At 47.3% G+C, this 17,160-nt stretch overlaps 1 protein-coding gene across 3 annotated transcripts in view; it reads right to left on the bottom strand.

Annotated features, from left to right (window-relative positions):
- Positions 1–12,085, bottom strand: part of PLPPR2 (phospholipid phosphatase related 2) — a 34,485-nt gene extending 22,400 nt beyond the window's left edge. For 2 of the 3 annotated variants that reach the window (XM_053303261.1, XM_053303262.1), the window contains exons 1-2: positions 11,558–12,081; positions 3,044–3,148 (exon numbers count right to left, since the gene is read on the bottom strand). In XM_053303261.1, the coding sequence (XP_053159236.1) occupies positions 3,044–3,109 (66 nt within the window). In that variant the 5' untranslated portion in view covers positions 3,110–3,148; positions 11,558–12,081. Of the gene's footprint in view, positions 1–3,043; positions 3,149–11,557 lie in introns of all 3 variants that reach the window. The other variant, XM_053303264.1, reaches the window with a different exon arrangement.
- Between the last annotated feature and the right edge of the window lie 5,075 nt (positions 12,086–17,160).

The following is a 17,160-nucleotide window of genomic DNA, read 5'->3' as shown; positions in this document are numbered from 1 at the left end:
ACTCCTCCTCCTCCTCCTCCTCCTCCTCCTCCTCCATCATCTGTTGTCAACCTGTACTTCTCCACAATTAAATCACCACATGTATTCATCTGGCTTCTTTGAGAGTAGCGGCATAGTGGTGCACTGCAAGGACCACATGTGTGGACTGTGGCTGGACTAACTTGGCCACCTCCCCCCTCCCCCCACCGAGAGGTGCATGCCTAGAGAAAACTGACCACAGAATCAGGAGGGTACTAATGGAAGAGGGTCAGTCTACTGCGGGCCTGCTCAGTTTAGCCACCACCACCCCCCACTGGTTTTGGACTACAACTCCCATAATCCCCAGCCACAGTGGCCAGTAGCTAGGGATTCTGGGAGTTGTAGGCCAACATCTGCAGGAGGGCCCAAGTTGAGCAGCCCTGGTCGGTTGTGTTCTCTACTGCTGGGTGAAAGGAATGCGAGTTTGCCTGGGACGGCAAGTGGACAAACAAGAACTGGCTGGCGCTGTAAAGAGCCCATCTGGTGAAGCGCCCACAGTGTGGCAGTTAGGAACATAGGGACATAGGAAGCTGCCATATACTGAGTCAGACCATTGGTCTATCTAGCTCAGTATTGTCTTCACAGACTGGCAGTGGCTTCTCCAAGGTTGCAGGCAGGAATCTCTCTCAGCCCTATCTTGGAGAAGCCAGGGAGGGAACTTGGAACCTTCTGCTCTTCCCAGAGCGGCTTCATCCCCTGAGGGGAATATCTTGCAGTGCTCACACATCAAGTCTCCCATTCAGATGCAACCAGGGCAGACCCAGCTTAGCTATGGGGACAAGTCATGCTTGCTACCACAAGACCAGCTCTCCTCTCCTTTGTTTGTTCTTCAACAAACACCTGGGGAAAGCTGAAGCCAGCCCCCTGCAGAGCAACTACCAGGGGCCCGCGGCAGGCTGCTACACATTTGCACACAGGCACCAATCGGGTAACTGAGCATGCGTTATCACTGCACCTCTGACATCACCATTGTGCACACCTGGGTCACAGCCGTTTTAACGTGTGTGTGTCTCTTCATTTCATTAGGATACAGCCAAAGGCTACATCCACTACGATCATCTACCGTAGCATTTGAAAAAGAATAATAGTTTGTGCAAGGCTACTAGCCTGACCCTCACCCTGGACAGTACCCTGACTTGGATCCTGAGGAGCAGCCGGAGCAGCCCTGGGCCCAGCCCTGGGTCCTGACAGCAGGCCAGACAGAGCTCCAGAGTTTGAGTCCCCCCATACAGCCCCTTCAGAGCCGGTGCCCCCAGAGCAGCTGGGCCTCCCTCCATACCACGCCCCCCGCCCATGATCGCTGCCCACTGGCAACAAGCCAGGCAGGATCCGCTGCCAAAGGAGAGAAGCGCCAGAGAAGGCTGCCCAGGGGCGGATTAACCTTTTTGCCACCCATAGGCATAAAAGGCTTTTGCTGCCCCTTTAAAAAAAAAACCTCCTGGGAGGGCAGGGGCGAGGGGAAAGTTCCCTCTTTTACTTCAATCTTGAAAAACGCCACAGTGCCGGCAGTAGCTGCAGGCGGCGGTGGTGGGGAAAGTTCCCCCGATTGCCCCCTAAAGATCGCTGGCGGCGGGAGGGTGTGTGGCGGCGGCTGGCAGCAGGGAGGGGCAGCGAGGAGGGGAGAGTCACAGTGCCCCCTTTTCGCCTCTAAGCAGCACCGCAGCGAGCTTGTTCCTCCTCCCTTCCTGCCAGATGACTGAATGGCCACCGCTGGCCTCTGCTGTCTGCAGCCCGTTTGCGGCTCTCCATGGAAGGGGAGCTGCTCCGGGCCATGCTGCAAATGCGGCACTGGTCAGAATGCACTCGCCAACGGGGAGCACGGCCCCACTGGTGAGCGAAATCAGGCTCCCTGCTGTCAAACGCAGGGGGTGTGGCTGGGGCACAAGGCATGAGTGCGGCGGCCCAGGGCCTTTGAACCTGCCCGGACAAGGGTGGCTCCGCCCCTGTGTAGCAGCATGCAAGCTGAAAGGACCTTTGGGCCAGGGGTTCCCAGTTTGGGGTCCTCAAGGGGCATCTGAGAGTGCGATGGAACGGGATGGCAGGGGTTCTGCAATTAGGACCTCCTGCTTCCAAAAAAGAACCCCAGGAGGCTGCTCTGAAGGTCCAGGAAGTGGTGCTCTGGGAGAGTGCATTCAACTCATTCCTCTTACACCAGGGGCGTAACTACTATTAGGCAAGGGGAGGCGGCTGCCTGGGGGGCCCCATGCCTCGAGGGGCCCCCCAGAGGCAAGTCACATGACTATATATTGTGGTGTGTATCAGCGAGGGGCCCATTTTAAAATTTTGTCTCTGGGCCCACTCCAGCCTTGTTACGCCCCTGTCTTACACCATTTCCCCCAGTCTAAACAACCCCCACCTCCTCAAAGCTGCTTTTAGTTTCATGGTGAGGGGCAAGACAGAGAAATCAAACTTAAATACTTTACCAAATCCCGGAAACTTGCAAGGGGATGGGAGCGCATGCAACAGAATGCTCTGCCCTTGGCAAAACAATAGGTCTGGCCCAATGCGCAGGAGCGGCCCATGCAATCCTTTGGCCCGGGAGCATGTTTAGGGGAGCTAGTGAAACCGCTGGGCACAATCCAGGATCCCTTGCACTTCAAGCAGCAAGAGATTGTCCCATGTAGCTGCCTCTAGAGGCAAAATAGCTTGGGCTGACTGTGAACATAGGAAGCTGCCATATGTTGAGTCAGACCATTGGTGTATCTAGCTCAGTATTGTCTTCACAGACTGGCAGCGGCTTCTCCCAGGTTGCAGGCAGGAATCTCTCTCAGCCCTATCTTGGAGAAGCCAGGGAGGGAACTTGGAACCTTCTGTACTTCCCAGGAGGAGGAAGGTTGCCCAAGGGTTTGGACAACCAAACCCTTGGAATTACTCCAAGAACACAGAAGAAGAATCTATGCATGAGAAAAATGTGGGACACACAGCGGCAGCAGAAACATGCCGGAACTGCCCTCGTGCTGCTGATCACCACTCAAGTCATGAGGTCTGGCCTGGCCTTGGCCGAGTTCACTGGCGCTGCTCTTACCTCCACAAACACAAAACAGGGGATGATGGAGATGCTTCTCTTCAGCTCCTGCTTCCCACCAGCCATGGCAAGAGGGGCTGGATCCCTCCACAAGGAAAGGGCTACCTACAAAAAGAGACACCAAAGCAAGCTTGTCAAATGGATCCCAGACAAGAAAGAGGCCTTCCCCAGCTGCTGACCCTCCGCCAGCATTCATGTGTCTGCTTCTTGCAACCTGCTGGGTTTTGTCAGCCGATACGTGGGTTTGTTTAACGTTGATATATTTAATCCGTGATGTTATTCACCTTGAGCACTGTAGAATCCAGAGGAGAGAGTTGTGGTATGCAAGGACAAGACAGTGGAGTTGAATCAGGAATATTAATGGTTTAATGGGACAGAGATTATGTACAGAGAGGCAAACGCAATCTGCCTTCAGTGCTCTTGCTGCTGGCTGTTTGCTAGCCCCGCCCCTAGGAACATAGGAAGCTGCCATATACGGAGTCAGACCATTGCTCCATCTAGCTCAGTATTGCCTACACAGACTGGCAGCGACTTCTCCAAGGTTGCAGGCAGGAGTCTCTCTCAGTCCTATCTTGGAGAAGCCAGGGAGGGAACTTGGAGCCTTCTGCATGCAGATGCTCTTCCCAGAGCAGCCCCATCCCCTAAGGGGAAGATCTTAGGGTGCTCACACATGTAGTCTCCCACTCTACTTCAGGACTGGAATAAAAGTAGCTAAAGCACCATTCAAGGGCTGGCCTGGATCAATGAAAGAATTAACCAAAAGCACCACAAGCACTTTGTTGCTGGTGGGAAAGTAGCATTACAAACCCTAAAAATAAGCAAACCTCAGCACTTCAAAAACCGGCATCACAATATGGTGCTCTGTTCAATGCAGCAGGTTTGGCATCCGACTCAGAACAGTCTGATCTGGGCATTGGTCACTTGAAGAACTTCACTGTAAGCTACCTAGCTGCATAGGTTTAGCAAAATTTAGCTGCACTTGTAAGGCAGCTTGTAAAAAGTTAACAGGATGATTTGACATCTCCGTTTTGCAAGGCATATTTGAGCTAGCTTGCAGAGAAGTCAAAGCTGATAAAGCCCCTTTGTTTTGGTTTAACAGTGCCGAGCACTTGAAGAGCTTTGTGTAAGTATCCAAAATATTGCTCGAAAAACCACTGTGAAAGTTAAACTGAGCAGAACTAAGAAAAGTCAGATCTGGAAATTTGCCATCAGGTGTCTCCTGCTCCTTATGGGAGGAGAGGTGTATGCAAAATGATTGGCCTCTTCCCTTGCTGTGACACCACTCTTGCTTTTCCATATGATATTCATTTGGCAGGTTCCAGGTTTGCTACTTGGATTCCCAGAATGGCAACTTCCCAATAGTTCAGGGAGAGGTTATCACCTATGGTATCAGGCATAGTTCTTGTGTAAGGGATCCCCTGCCCTCAGCCCCACATGTAGCATATGCCCATTTCTCATTCTGCAGGAACTGGAGAGTCGGGATAGCATTTATTTTAATTTTAAGTCTGAAATAGATTATTTCTCAAATAAAGGCTGGAGTTCATTGTGGAGCTACTGCAGGTGATCTCAAGGCTGATTGTTATTCCTCACAGCCTACTACTCTTGGAGGAAATATACCACTTCCTCTGCTGCTTTTTGCCATCCTGTTAATTTTATAGTGTCACATGTCCCATAGTGGACAGCTTCTTACCCTGCTTATGCATTTAGTGGAAAGGGAGCTGTGGCATTATCCATCCCTTTCCGCAAAGCTTTTATCTTTGCTTTCAATACCATCACCCTTTTTTGGGTGGATAAGGGAGCCATCGCTTGGCAGCAGTACATGTGAAAGGGATCTCAGTGTCTTAGTGGACAGAAAGTTGAGCATGAGCCAGCAGTGTGATGCAGCTTCTTAAAAAGCGAAGACAATCTTGGCCTGCATTAACAGAGGCAGTGTATTCGAGATCCCCTCTGTCCCCACTTGGAATACTGTCTACAGTTCTGAGCGCCACATTTTAAGAAGGATGTTGATAAGCTGGAATGGGTTCAGAGGAAGGCAACAAAGATGGTTAGGGGTTTGGAAACCAAGTCCTTGAGGACTGGTGGAAGGAGCTGGGTATGTTTAGTCTGGAGGAAAGAATTATATTCAGGGATATGATAGCTCTCTTCAAATGAAGGGCTCTCACATGAAAGAAGGAACAGACCTGTTCTCTCTTGTTTCCAAGAGCAGGACCAGTTGACCCTATGCAGGGTTCCTTCGTTGGAGGCTCCTTTGTTGGCAGAACAGAGGCTAGATGGCCATCTGCTACAGCAGTTTCCTGCACCGAGCAGGGGGCTGAATGAGGAGTCCTCCAAAATCTCTTCCAACTCGTTCATCCTATGACCCCCACTCCCACATACAAAGTAAAGGTAAAGTTGTGCCGTGGAGTCGGTGTTGACTCCTGGCAACCACAGAGCCCTGTGGTTTTCTTTTGGTAGAATACAGGAGGGGCTTACCATTGCCTCTTCCTGTGCAGTATGAGATGATGCCTTTCAGTACCTTCCTATATCGCTGCTGTCCAATATAAATGTTCCCCATAGTCTGGGAAACATACCAGCAGGGATTCGAACCAGCAACCTCTTGCTCTCTAGGCAAGTTATTTCCCCACTGCACCAGCCTACAGTAAATCTAAGGGACACAGGAAGCTTCCTTAGGACATAGGAAGTCAGACCTAGCTCAGCTATCATCTACCTAGCTCAGTATCATCTACACAGGCTGGTTCCAAGGTTCTCAGCCCTATTTGGAGATGTCAGGTAGGGAACTGGGAGCCTTCTGCATGCAAGCATGCAGGTGCTCCTCTCTTGAAGTAGGACATGCAAATACAAGCAGCATTGCTGCTTCCTGGATTCAGCCAGGTTGCAATTCTGAACAGTCAAAGAAGATGTCCAATCCTCCCACCAGAAGGAAAGGTCTTTTTATCCTACTTTCCAGTAGGCTCATGAGATCACCCAGCATTCTGTGTGTCCGTCTATGTGCTCCCACACCAACCCATCTTCGCAATGCCCGGACCAATATGAACCAAATCAGGTACAGTTGTAGGGACACCTGAATGGTGTAGTTTGTGATGATGTCATACACCCTGATCCAAGATGGCAAACGCATAAACTTTTGAGGTGCAAGTGGGCTAACTTGTGAACCGCCTAATCAATTTGAACCAAATTTGCTATAGCTGTAGGGACACATAGGAATGCCCAAATGGTGTGGTGTGTGATGATGTCATCCACTCCAGTTCAAGATGGCGGGCACGTGAACATCTGAGGCACAAGCGGGCTAATTCGTGGACTCCCTAACCAATTTGAAACCAAATTAGGTACAGTAGCAGTGAGACACATACAGGGACACCTCAACGGCATAGTTTGCAATGATGTCATCCACACCAATGCAAGATGGCAGACGTGTGAACATTTGAGGCGCAAGTGGGCTAACTTGTGGACTGTCTAATTGATTTGAACCAAGTTTGGAACAGTTGTAGTGAGCGACACACAGGGACACCTCAGTGGTGCAGTTTGTAATGACGACATCCACCCCGATCCAAGATGGCGGCCACATGCACATTTGAGGTTCAAGAGATCTAACTTGTGGACCTCGATTTGCACCAAATTTAGTCCAGATGCATAAACATTTGATGCGCAAGTGAGCTAACTTGTGGACAGTCTAACCTATTTGAAACAAATTTGCTACAGCTGTAGGGACACATAGGGACAACAACAGCAACGATCGTGACAATGTCATCCACCCCAATTCAAGATGGTGGATGCATAAACTTTTGAGATGCAAGTACACTAACTTGAGGTCTAACTGATTTGAACCACATTTGGAAAAGCTGTAGTGAGTGGCACACAGGGACTCCTCAATGGTGCATTTTGTAATGATGACATCCACCCTGATCCAAGATGGTGGCCACATGCACATTTGAGGCACAAGCGATCTAACTTGCAGGCCTCGATTTGCACCAAATTTAGTCCAGATGTAGAGACAGTGAAAGGAAAGTAGGCTGATTAGTTCTTACTAGAACTTCTTGTTGTTGTTTTGGGGTTTTGTTTTGTTTTTAGAAAACATCTGTTTTATTCCTGCTGGTGACAAGTTGGACCCAGTGCAGTGATTCTAAAGCAGGGGTTCCAAACCTTTTAAAACACATGCACCCCTCCTGTTGCAAACCTTTATCTCAGCTAACTCGAATAGAGTGTGTGTGGGGTGGTGGTGTTTTGTTTTTTTAAAAAACAAATTTAAGTGTTACATTTATAAGATGGGCTACTCCCGTCCCTGGCTTCTATCCAGACTAAGTTACTTGTGAGTACTCCTATTAAAATTAATGGGATATGTTTACTTGTCCTATTTCAATGGGAGTATTTAGTGCTAATTCGCTGAAGCCTCTCAGTCAAGCCGAGAGAGGGGATATCGGGACATAGGAAGCTGCCATATACTGAGTCAGACCATTGGTCCATCTAGCTCAGTCTTGTCTACACAGACTGGCAGCAGCTTCTCCAAGGTTATAGGCAGGAATCTCTCCCAGTCCTATCTTGGAGATGCTGCCAGGGAGGGAAACTGGAACCTTCTGCATGCAGAAGCTCCTGAAGGGCCACAGCTTCTGGGGGAATATCTCACAGTGCTCATACATGTCTCCCATTCAAATGCAAATCAGGACAGCGGTCAATTCATGCTTGCTGTGCTGAGCTTTGGCACATAGCGAGCCAATCAGGAGCAGAGGAGGAGGGTCTTCACCCTCTTCCCTCCCCTTCTGCAGCAGGAACATCACTGAGGACATGTTGTCTTTAAGCCAGAGACCATCAGATGGGGAACAAAGAGTATGACTGCAATGTGGGAAGACAGGAGGGCTCTGATTACCCCCTGGGAGACCCTTCAAGTACCCCTAGGGGGACTAATACCCCCTGTTGGGAACCCCGGCTCTAAGGTGTCTGGGGTGGGGGCAAGGGGGCTGTCCAACAATTGAGAGTCATATATTTAGCAGGCTCCGAGATCCATCCCCTGCACCAGTCTGCCCACTTGCTGTTCCCACTTGTCACCATCTTGTACAGAGCTTTGCACAGCACCACACCACACCACACCACACACTTGCATCTGGACCAGAATTTAGAGTCCTGTAGAAATCCAAGCTTACACTTGAAAAGGAGCTTCTTCTGTCTAGCTTTCACGGTTGTTTATTTACAAATTGAATATGTACAAGTCATATCTGCAAAAGTACAGCCAGGGCTTATGAGAAAAATGCCATACCCTAGGGCATGGTAGAGAACGGGGGTGGACAGTGCCGATCCTGCCATGAAGCAGGTTAAGTGGGCCACTTCAGGCAGCAGATTTGGGGCCATTTTTCACATTTGCTTAGTTAGAAGTGAACTTGCTTAGTATACTTATATGTATATGTATTAGGCCTGTACACAACTAGAAACATTGGATTTGGTTCAGGTCCAATCTGATCCGAAACCACAAATGTTGGTTCAGGTCATTTTGGGCCCTTAGAAGGTTGAGATTCGGTAAAATCGGGTTGGCAAAATCGATGAAAAATACCTATAAAGTGAAAAATCCCTTTCCCTATAGGGAAGAAAGGGGGGGGGGGGAATCACCTGCAAAAACAGCTAGCCCAGCCCAGCCAGGAGCTCTTAAACCTGGCACATAAGTAGGTAAGGATGGTTAGATTCTCTTTATTTAATCCAGCTATTTAAATCTCTTTATTTAAAAATGGAATCTAACCATCTTTTGATTTGTAAATTAATTTTTATTAGTAACCTGGATATTGTATTCACAGAAAATGCAGAAGGAAAACAAGTTATATTACATCAGAGAAGCTCTGGGGAAGGGATCTAACACCCAAATATGTTCTGCTTTCACTTGTAAATATTAAATAAAAAAAGCTTACTAAATATTTTTTAAAAATAAAAAAAATGTATGGGCTAAGAGGCAGAGAGAAGCCAGAAGGTGACTTTTAAAAAACTCAGCCATGATCACGGGTGGGGGGAAAGCAGATTCCAGCTGCCATTTGGAGTGTCAAAATCTCACCCACCCACCCCAAACTGGTTCAGGAAAGTCTGGCCTAAACTAGGCTGTGTATGTTCAGGTTCGGACTCTCTCTGAACCCCTTGGTTAACCCTAAGCCTAATCCTCTGATTTGGCTAAAACCAAACATGTCCAATTTTACCAATCCAAATTTGCACAGGCTGTACACACACACACACACACTTATGAAAGAGAGGGAGAGAGAGAAGCAAGTGGAATTCCTTGATTGCAGCCACAAGCAGATATAAAGGAAGGGAGGCAGAAAAGTTTGATAGAGAATGAAGGAAATGGGAAAGATTTGAGCCAAGCAAGTGGGGTTGTTTGATTTTAATAAAAAGACAGGAAAACAAAGAAGGGGTGTCATTTGGGGCTCTGTATCAGGGTTAGGGATTGGTTTCAGGTTCATCAGGCAGCAAAATGTTTGGGTTAGGGTCAGGTTCATTAGGTGGCAAAATTTTGCATCAGGCAGCAAAATGTCTTTGGCTAACACTCAGGGTGGACACACACACACACCAGGCAGTTTTGAGCAGACTGGTATTTTTTCCTGCACCCATGATAGCTGTAGTCCTCTCAAATTCCAGACAACTTAATTTTATTAAGACTTTATATCCCTGCACACTTATTTGGGATATTGAGATCAGTGGGCCTTGCTTCAGAGTAAACGTGCATAAGATTGGACTGCACATTTACTTCAGAATCCTTTTTTTTTTTTTTAAGGATTGTGTTGCAATGAAAAATTCAGTCTTGGATAAGTGCAACAGAACCATTGACCAAATCATGGCAGAAAAATTAATTCAATCAATAAATTGTCTTGAGTTCGTATTCTTGCAGGAAGGAGGGGCATGCCATGAATAGAATTCATACGTTTTTTAATCAGTTTCCAGAGGCATTACTTAATACTCTTTTTATTTACACAAATATTAATTTGCAATTATTATTTGAATCATTGTACCTTATTTAAGAAAAGAAAAAAGAAACGTATCTAGTTTTTGCTTCTGAATGTTGGCACTAAAATTGTACAGGAACATAGGAAGCTGCCATCTCCTGAGTCAGACCATTGGTCTATCTAGCTCAGTATTGTCTACACAGACTGGCAGCGACTTCTCCAAGGTTGCAGGCAGGAATCTCTCTCAGTCCTATCTTGGAGCAGCCAGGGAGGGAACTTGGAACCTTCTGCTCATCCCAGAGCGGCTCCATCCCCTAAGGGGAATATCTTACAGTGTTCACACTTCTAGTCTCCCATTCATATGCAACCAGGGTGGACACTGCTTAGCTAAGGGGACAAATCATGCTTGCTACCACAAGACCAGCTCTCCTCTCCAGACCAGTTCTCCTTCTCTTTATTTCTGCAGGAGAACCAGTGAATGTGTCTCCCTTCCGCCTCCTGGACTCCAGTCCTGTTCTTCTTCTACTGTTCCTTTCTTATTCCTCCCTTTCAGCCTGTCGCTCTCAGGCAAAAGAACCCCCAAACTCAAAGGCTCTGTTCAAAATGGTCATCATCCACTTGGTGCAAAAGAAAGGATTAATAAATTATATCAATCAATCAATCAATCAATCATTACCGTCAAAGACCAGCACAGGAAATAAATTATATTCATTTAATTCATTCTTTTTTTTGTATGGTGCAGAATCTGGATTTGGGGAAAGGGTAGCAGCAGAGGAATATCCCTGCTCCACATGTGAAACAGCCTTCCTACATATGCACACACACCACCAGTGATGTATTCCAATTAATCCCAACTGTCAACCGTGATGAATTCACACAGCATTTGGACTTTCTCTCCCCAGATTTTCCCTCCTCGTCATGGAGGCCTGATCTGCCTGCCTCCTCTCTCTCTCTGACTCTGAGCACGACCACCTCCTCATCCAGCACCAATGGAAGGTGGCCCCCTCCTCCCCTTCCTCCAAGTACAGCAGAGCTGTGTGTTGCTCCCAGCAGATGCCATTTCAGAGCCAGCCAGCCAACTTTGCTATCGCAGTGTGGCCAACAACGCCATGCAAATCCAGCTGCAGGATGTGCCTGCCGCCTGCTCCCCGCCCTTAGCCCAAAGCCCCACTGCTTAGAGCAAGGCGCCAGGCCCAGGACAGGAGCCAAGACCAGGGCTTCGCTTGGGCTCCATGGCCAATGGAATCGGTGGCCCTGGGGCTGCAGAAAGCAGCCAGCTGCAAATGTGTGTGTGTGGTGTGTGTGTGCTTCAATACGCGAAGAGCGTCACTTAGCAACACAGTCCTTTAAAAGAGACACATGCACAGCAGCACAATTGTCCAAGCGGCAGCGCTAACAATGCCTGTCTTAATGCCCGGGAGGAGGAGGAAGAGGATGAGGAGGAAACGGAAAGCGGCAACTGATGCGCTGAAACAGAGAGCACCACTTGACACATGATCGAAGTGAGAGTCTGTGGGAGAAGCAGCCCCCAGCCAGCCCGCCCCGCCGCCCCATCCCATCCGCCCCACAAGCCAGCCGATTGCGGAGGGACGGCATCTCTCACCTTCTGGGTGGGTGGGGGCTTTTTTTAGGCAACAGCCATGGCTTCCTCCTCCGCAGCCCACATCAGCCCTCTTCGCCTCCTCTTCTGTCTAAGCACATTTAACGGTCCGCAGAACAGAATGGGGGATCCATGCTGATCATGCCAATCTCCCCATTAGAAGCGGGACTGAGCGCCGTTCCGCGTGTGGAGCAGCTGGAGTCCTTCCAGGGGGAGGGGGAGAGGGAGAGGGGAGGGGGAGAGAGGGTGGCGGGGAGCAACACACACACACAAGGAAGGGAGGGGGGAGCGAGCGAGAGGAAGGGGAGCCCTGGTGGGGGAGGGAAGGGCCGCTTTCCAGGGGGAGCAGCAGTCACGGAGATGCTGCCAGTGCCAGGCTGCCCGGTGGGTCGGAGGGGCGCGAGCGAGAAGCCCCACCACTTGGAAGCAGAGCGGTCCCCCCACCCCACCCCCCGCGCCCCCGATCAGTCTCGCTTTGCAAGTCGGCGGCCGGCCCTGTTGCTCCCTCTTCTCGCATCACCTACATATGCACACACATCCCAGCCACCCCCCCCCCCCAAGTTCGGCTTAGGTCCTTCTTCTTTTTGTAGAGAGGAAAGCGGAGGCACCGGCCAACCAATCCGGTCGCGTTGCAGAGTGCCTTGGTTGAAATGGGTAATTTCAAGGGAGTGCATAGCAAGCCGAACGGGGCGGGCGGGAGGACGGGGACACACACAAACACAGAGATGTAATTACTACTATACACTCAGATACAACGCGAAGCAACCTCCCTCTCTAGCCGGCACAGAGCAGCCCATGATCGGGCCCGCGATAGAGTCTGGATGACTTTAATTAGCAGGAACAAGAGCTCTCACCTTTAACGCCTTGGGGGGGGGGCGGGACAGGGAGGGGGGCTTGGGCACCTTCTTTTTGCCCAGGAGTCCTGTTGGAGGCTCCTGTCTGAGTCTTTAGTTCAATCTGATCCCCAAACCCAGTCCAACTGGAGGAAGAGCTGCTGAATACAGGTGTCTCTTCATACTCACCTTTACAGCAATTGCACCCCCACCCCCCAAGTCCCTTGGCAGGCAGTAGATGAGGATAGGACATCAGCTAGGTTCCATTCGTTTTAAATCCCAGCCACAGGGGCGTAGCAAGGTTGGAGGGGGCCCAGAGACAAGATTTTAAAATGGGCCCTTCGCTGATATACACACACAAACACACTTCACAATATATCGTGCACTCACACTCACATCCCCATTATGAATACGGTGAATATCTAGTTCACATTGAATCTAGTTGTTTTACTCTCTGCTCCTGCCGATCTCCAAGAGACTCAACATAATTCAAAGGGGGTGCAACATGGGCGGGTGGGGAGTCATGTGATGTGCCTCTGGGGGGCCCCTCGAGGCAGTGGGGCCCCAAGACAACTGCCTCCCCTTGCCTAATGGTAGTTACACCCCTGCCCAGCCATCCCCAGTTGACTGATGCACGCTGGGGAAAGGGACTTAGGAAGCTAGGAGTCCATCTAGCTCAGTATTGTCTACATCAGACCATGAGTCCCATCAGACCATGGGACCATCTAGCTCAGTATTGTCTACACAGACTGGGCTTCTTCAAGGTTGCAGGCAGGAATCTCTCTCAGCCCTATCTTGGAGAAGCCAGGGAGGGAACTTGGAACCTCAGATGCTCTTCCCAGAGTGGCCCTATCCCCTAAAGTGAATATCTTACAGAGCTGCTCACATATAGTCTCCCATTCAAGTGCAAGCTGGGCAGACCCTGCTTAGCAGAGGTGACGTGGGTGTGGGTGGGTATTAAATAACAAGTAGTTCTGGTAAGAACTTATCTGCCTACTTTCCTTTCACTATCATCTTAATTGATAGTTACCATCTTCACGTTAGCCCACTTCCACATCAAACATTCATGCATCTACCATCTTGAATTGGGGTGGATGACATCATCGCATACCATGCCATTAAGTTGTCCCTGTGTGTCCCTACAACTGTTCCAAATTTGGTTTGGTTCAAATTGGTTAGGTGGTCCATATGCTAGCCCACTTGAGCTTCAAATGTTTACACATCTGCCATCTTGAATTGGGGTGGATGACATCATCGCAATCTATGCCATTGAGGTATCGCTCACTACAACTGTACCAAACTTGGTTCAAATTGGTCCAGGCATTGTGACAGTGATAGGGATACAGATATGGACACCTGGGTGATCTCATCAGCTTACTTTCCTTAAGAAAAGTAGACTAAGAAGCACCAATCCAAATGTGCCTCTTTTCATTTCTGCCAAGGAGATGCATTTGCTGTAAAGTTGTGAAGAGACACATTTGTTATTCCTCCAGTTGGACTGAGTTTGGCGGCATAAAACAGGAGCCTCCAGCAGGACTCCTGGGCAAAAAGAGTGCTCAGTTCCTCTTCCCCACTGCAAAACCAGCTAAGCTCTTGCTTTCCATCATGAATAAAGTCTGCAAGAAAAGCTCCTTCTCATGTTGAACTTTCAAGAAAAGTGTAATGATTATTTAAATTTGGACAGTTGCAGTTTTTCTAGCTTTTCAATTAGCAGATTTTCAATCTGTCGAGGCAGGAAGGAACTCTCCTCTCAATAGAGTTTCTAGGACAAGAGATGGGGGCAGCTATATCGGTCTTAAGGAATGTTATTAGTGAGCCTGATTCTCCTGCATCCTTTTATAATGTATTTGGGGAAGTCTTTAACCCTATTCACATTACATTCAATGAATGTACAATCTGTGTACAGTGTACCCACATTTTATTTATTTATTTATTGTTAAATTTATATACCGCCTTTAAAAACAATCACAAGGCAGTTCACATAGAAAAAAATAAAACAGAACTATAAAAATTACATGATTAAAATATTATGCTAAAATATAAAAACAGATGAATTTTTTTTAAAAAAAATACAGACATAAAAATACAGTTCTTCACACAATATGTACAATAGTACACTTCCTATCTGTGTATCTGAGGGGTCCTGCACCCAGATTTACTTTTAAAATGGACATGTGTACCCTCATTCACACAAAAAGATTTACAGAAAAAGACACTTGTATGCACTAACATCACGTCTGAATAGGGCTTCCAAGACTAGATTCAAACTATGCCAGCAAATTTGGAGAATGACACAGTGGCCAACAGATTGGAAGAGGTCAGTCTACATACCCATACAAAAAAAAAAAAGAGACTTAACAGATTACACAAACCATCACATAATATCCTTAATTTCACATGCTAGCAAAATAATGCGCAGGATCATCAAACACAGATTAGTGTGGAAAGAGAAATGTCGGATGTTCAAGCTGGTTTCAGAAAAGGCCGAGGAACAAGACACATCATTGCTGATGCACGCTGGATAACTGAGAAAACCAAAGAATACCAAAAATAAGTCAATATGTGCTTTACTGACTAAAGAAAAGCCTTTGATTGCATCAGCCATGTCAAGTTGTGGAATATCCTTAGGAAAAAGGGCATCCCAGAACATCTCACTGTTCTCATGAGAAATCTATACACAGGACAGGAGGCCACAGTCCAGACAGAACATGGTGAAACAGACTGGTTCCAGATCAGCAAAGGAGTAAGACAAGGCTGTATACTTTCTCCTTCTTTATTCAACTTATATGCTGAACATATACTGAGAGAAGCTGGATTGGAAGAAGATGAGCGTGGTTTTAAAGTTGGAGGAAGAAACATCAATAACTTGCACTGCGCTGATGACGCCATTCCGATAGCTGAGAATGCGGATGATCTGCAAGCACTAGTAATGGAAGTCAAGGAGCACAGTGAGAAAATAGGACTACAACTAAATGTAAAGAAGACTAAACTAATGACAACGGGTACAGCAACCAGCCTTCAAATCATTAATGAAGACATTGAAGTGGTGGATAGCTTCTGCCTTTTAGGATTGACCGTCAACAGTAAAGGATCCAGAAGTCAAGAAATACGACATAGACTAGCACTTGGTAGGTTTGCAGTGAAGGCCTTGGAAAGGATATCTAGATGCCATGATGTCCCCCTTTGGGGACAAGGAACCATTTTATTTATTTATATATCTATTTAAACCGCTTTGGGAACTCTTGTTGAAAAGTGGTTTATAAATATTTGTCATATTCATAGGTAAGGTAAGTGTTTGGCTTGCCTTTGGTTTTATTGTGACCCTACGATTGCTCTGTTGGTTTTGTTTTGATTGTGTTGATTTAATTTTTTATATTTATTCATGCTCCTGTATTGATTTGCATTTAAATGATGTAAGCCATCTTGAGTTTACATCGTTAAAATGATGTGATGGCCTCCAGAATGGAAAGGTGGGGTACAAATCACAAAAAACAAACAAAGACAAATGGAAGCAAAAGCCAAGGTCAGTCAGTCTGAGGGCTCTCTGCCAATTTGCCTTCTGAGCTAGCACTGCATCTGCTTGCTGGTGCTTCCCTACCTGACAATCTGTCAGATATTTTGAAGCATTTGTGCAAGATAAAGTTATACTTTCTGATTACCTATAGATAGCAAATTTTGCATACACAATCCTGCCACTTAAATTAGCAAAATGTACTACTTTTTACACTGGAATATGCTAGGGGAAAGGTTTGTAAAAAATTTTTGTTTTAGCAGAAATGCTGAACATAATGACCATATTTTAATAGTTCTTGTTCTCAACAGATGTCTAATACTCAGTATGCAGACCATACTGAGCTAGATGGACCGAGATGGACTGACTCTGAATAAGGCAGCTTCCTATGTTCCTCTGAATACAGAAAGCTGCCTTATTCCATGTAAGACCACTGGTCCGTCTAGCTCAGTATTGTCTACTCAGACGTGGCAGGGGCTTCTCCAAGGTTGCAGGCAGGAATCTCTCTCAGCCCTATCTTGGAGATGCTGCCATGGAGGGAACTTGGAACCTTCTGCTTGCATCAGAGCCAGTGTGGTGTAGTGGTTAGAGTGCTGGACTAGGACCGGGGAGACCCGAGTTCAAATCCCCATTCAGCCATGAAACGAGCTGGGTGACTCTGGGCCAGTCACTTCTCTCTCAGCCTAGCCTACTTCACAGGGTTGTTGTGAGGAGAAACTCAAGTATGTAGTACACCGCTCTGGGCTCCTTGGAGGAAGAGCGGGATGTAAATGTAAATGTAAATAATAATAATACAAGCAGGCAGGTGCTCTTCCTAGCCCTAAGCCAGGACAGACCCCACTTAGCGAAGTGCACAATTCATGCTTACTACCACAATACCAGCTCTCCTCCCTTCAATGGAAATGTTTGAAATTATTTATAAAATGTTTGAAGTTGAAATCCTCCACATTTCAAACTCTTATTACTTCTCTTTTGCAAGCACATTAATACATTTTTAAAAAAACAAAACACCACCCACCTATGACATATTTACTTTCTTGAACTTTCCTATCAGTGTAATCTAAACAAAATGTCTTTGCCTGGCCAAGGACAGGTTGCACTCTTTACTATAACATATTTTCACAAAACCATTAACAGTATTTGCTCCTTTATGAAGAAAATTGACCCTGGAATGGCAGCCTCTTGGTCTTGGGGATGGGGGAGAACCTTTTCGGCATCAATGTTTCATCGGGATCCTAGTTGTTGTTTTTAAGTACCAGCCT

The sequence above is a fragment of the Hemicordylus capensis genome, chromosome 2, assembly GCF_027244095.1.
Source record: "Hemicordylus capensis ecotype Gifberg chromosome 2, rHemCap1.1.pri, whole genome shotgun sequence".
In the NCBI taxonomy this organism is placed as follows: Eukaryota; Metazoa; Chordata; class Lepidosauria; order Squamata; family Cordylidae; genus Hemicordylus; species Hemicordylus capensis.
This window is presented reverse-complemented; position numbering and strand designations above follow the sequence as displayed.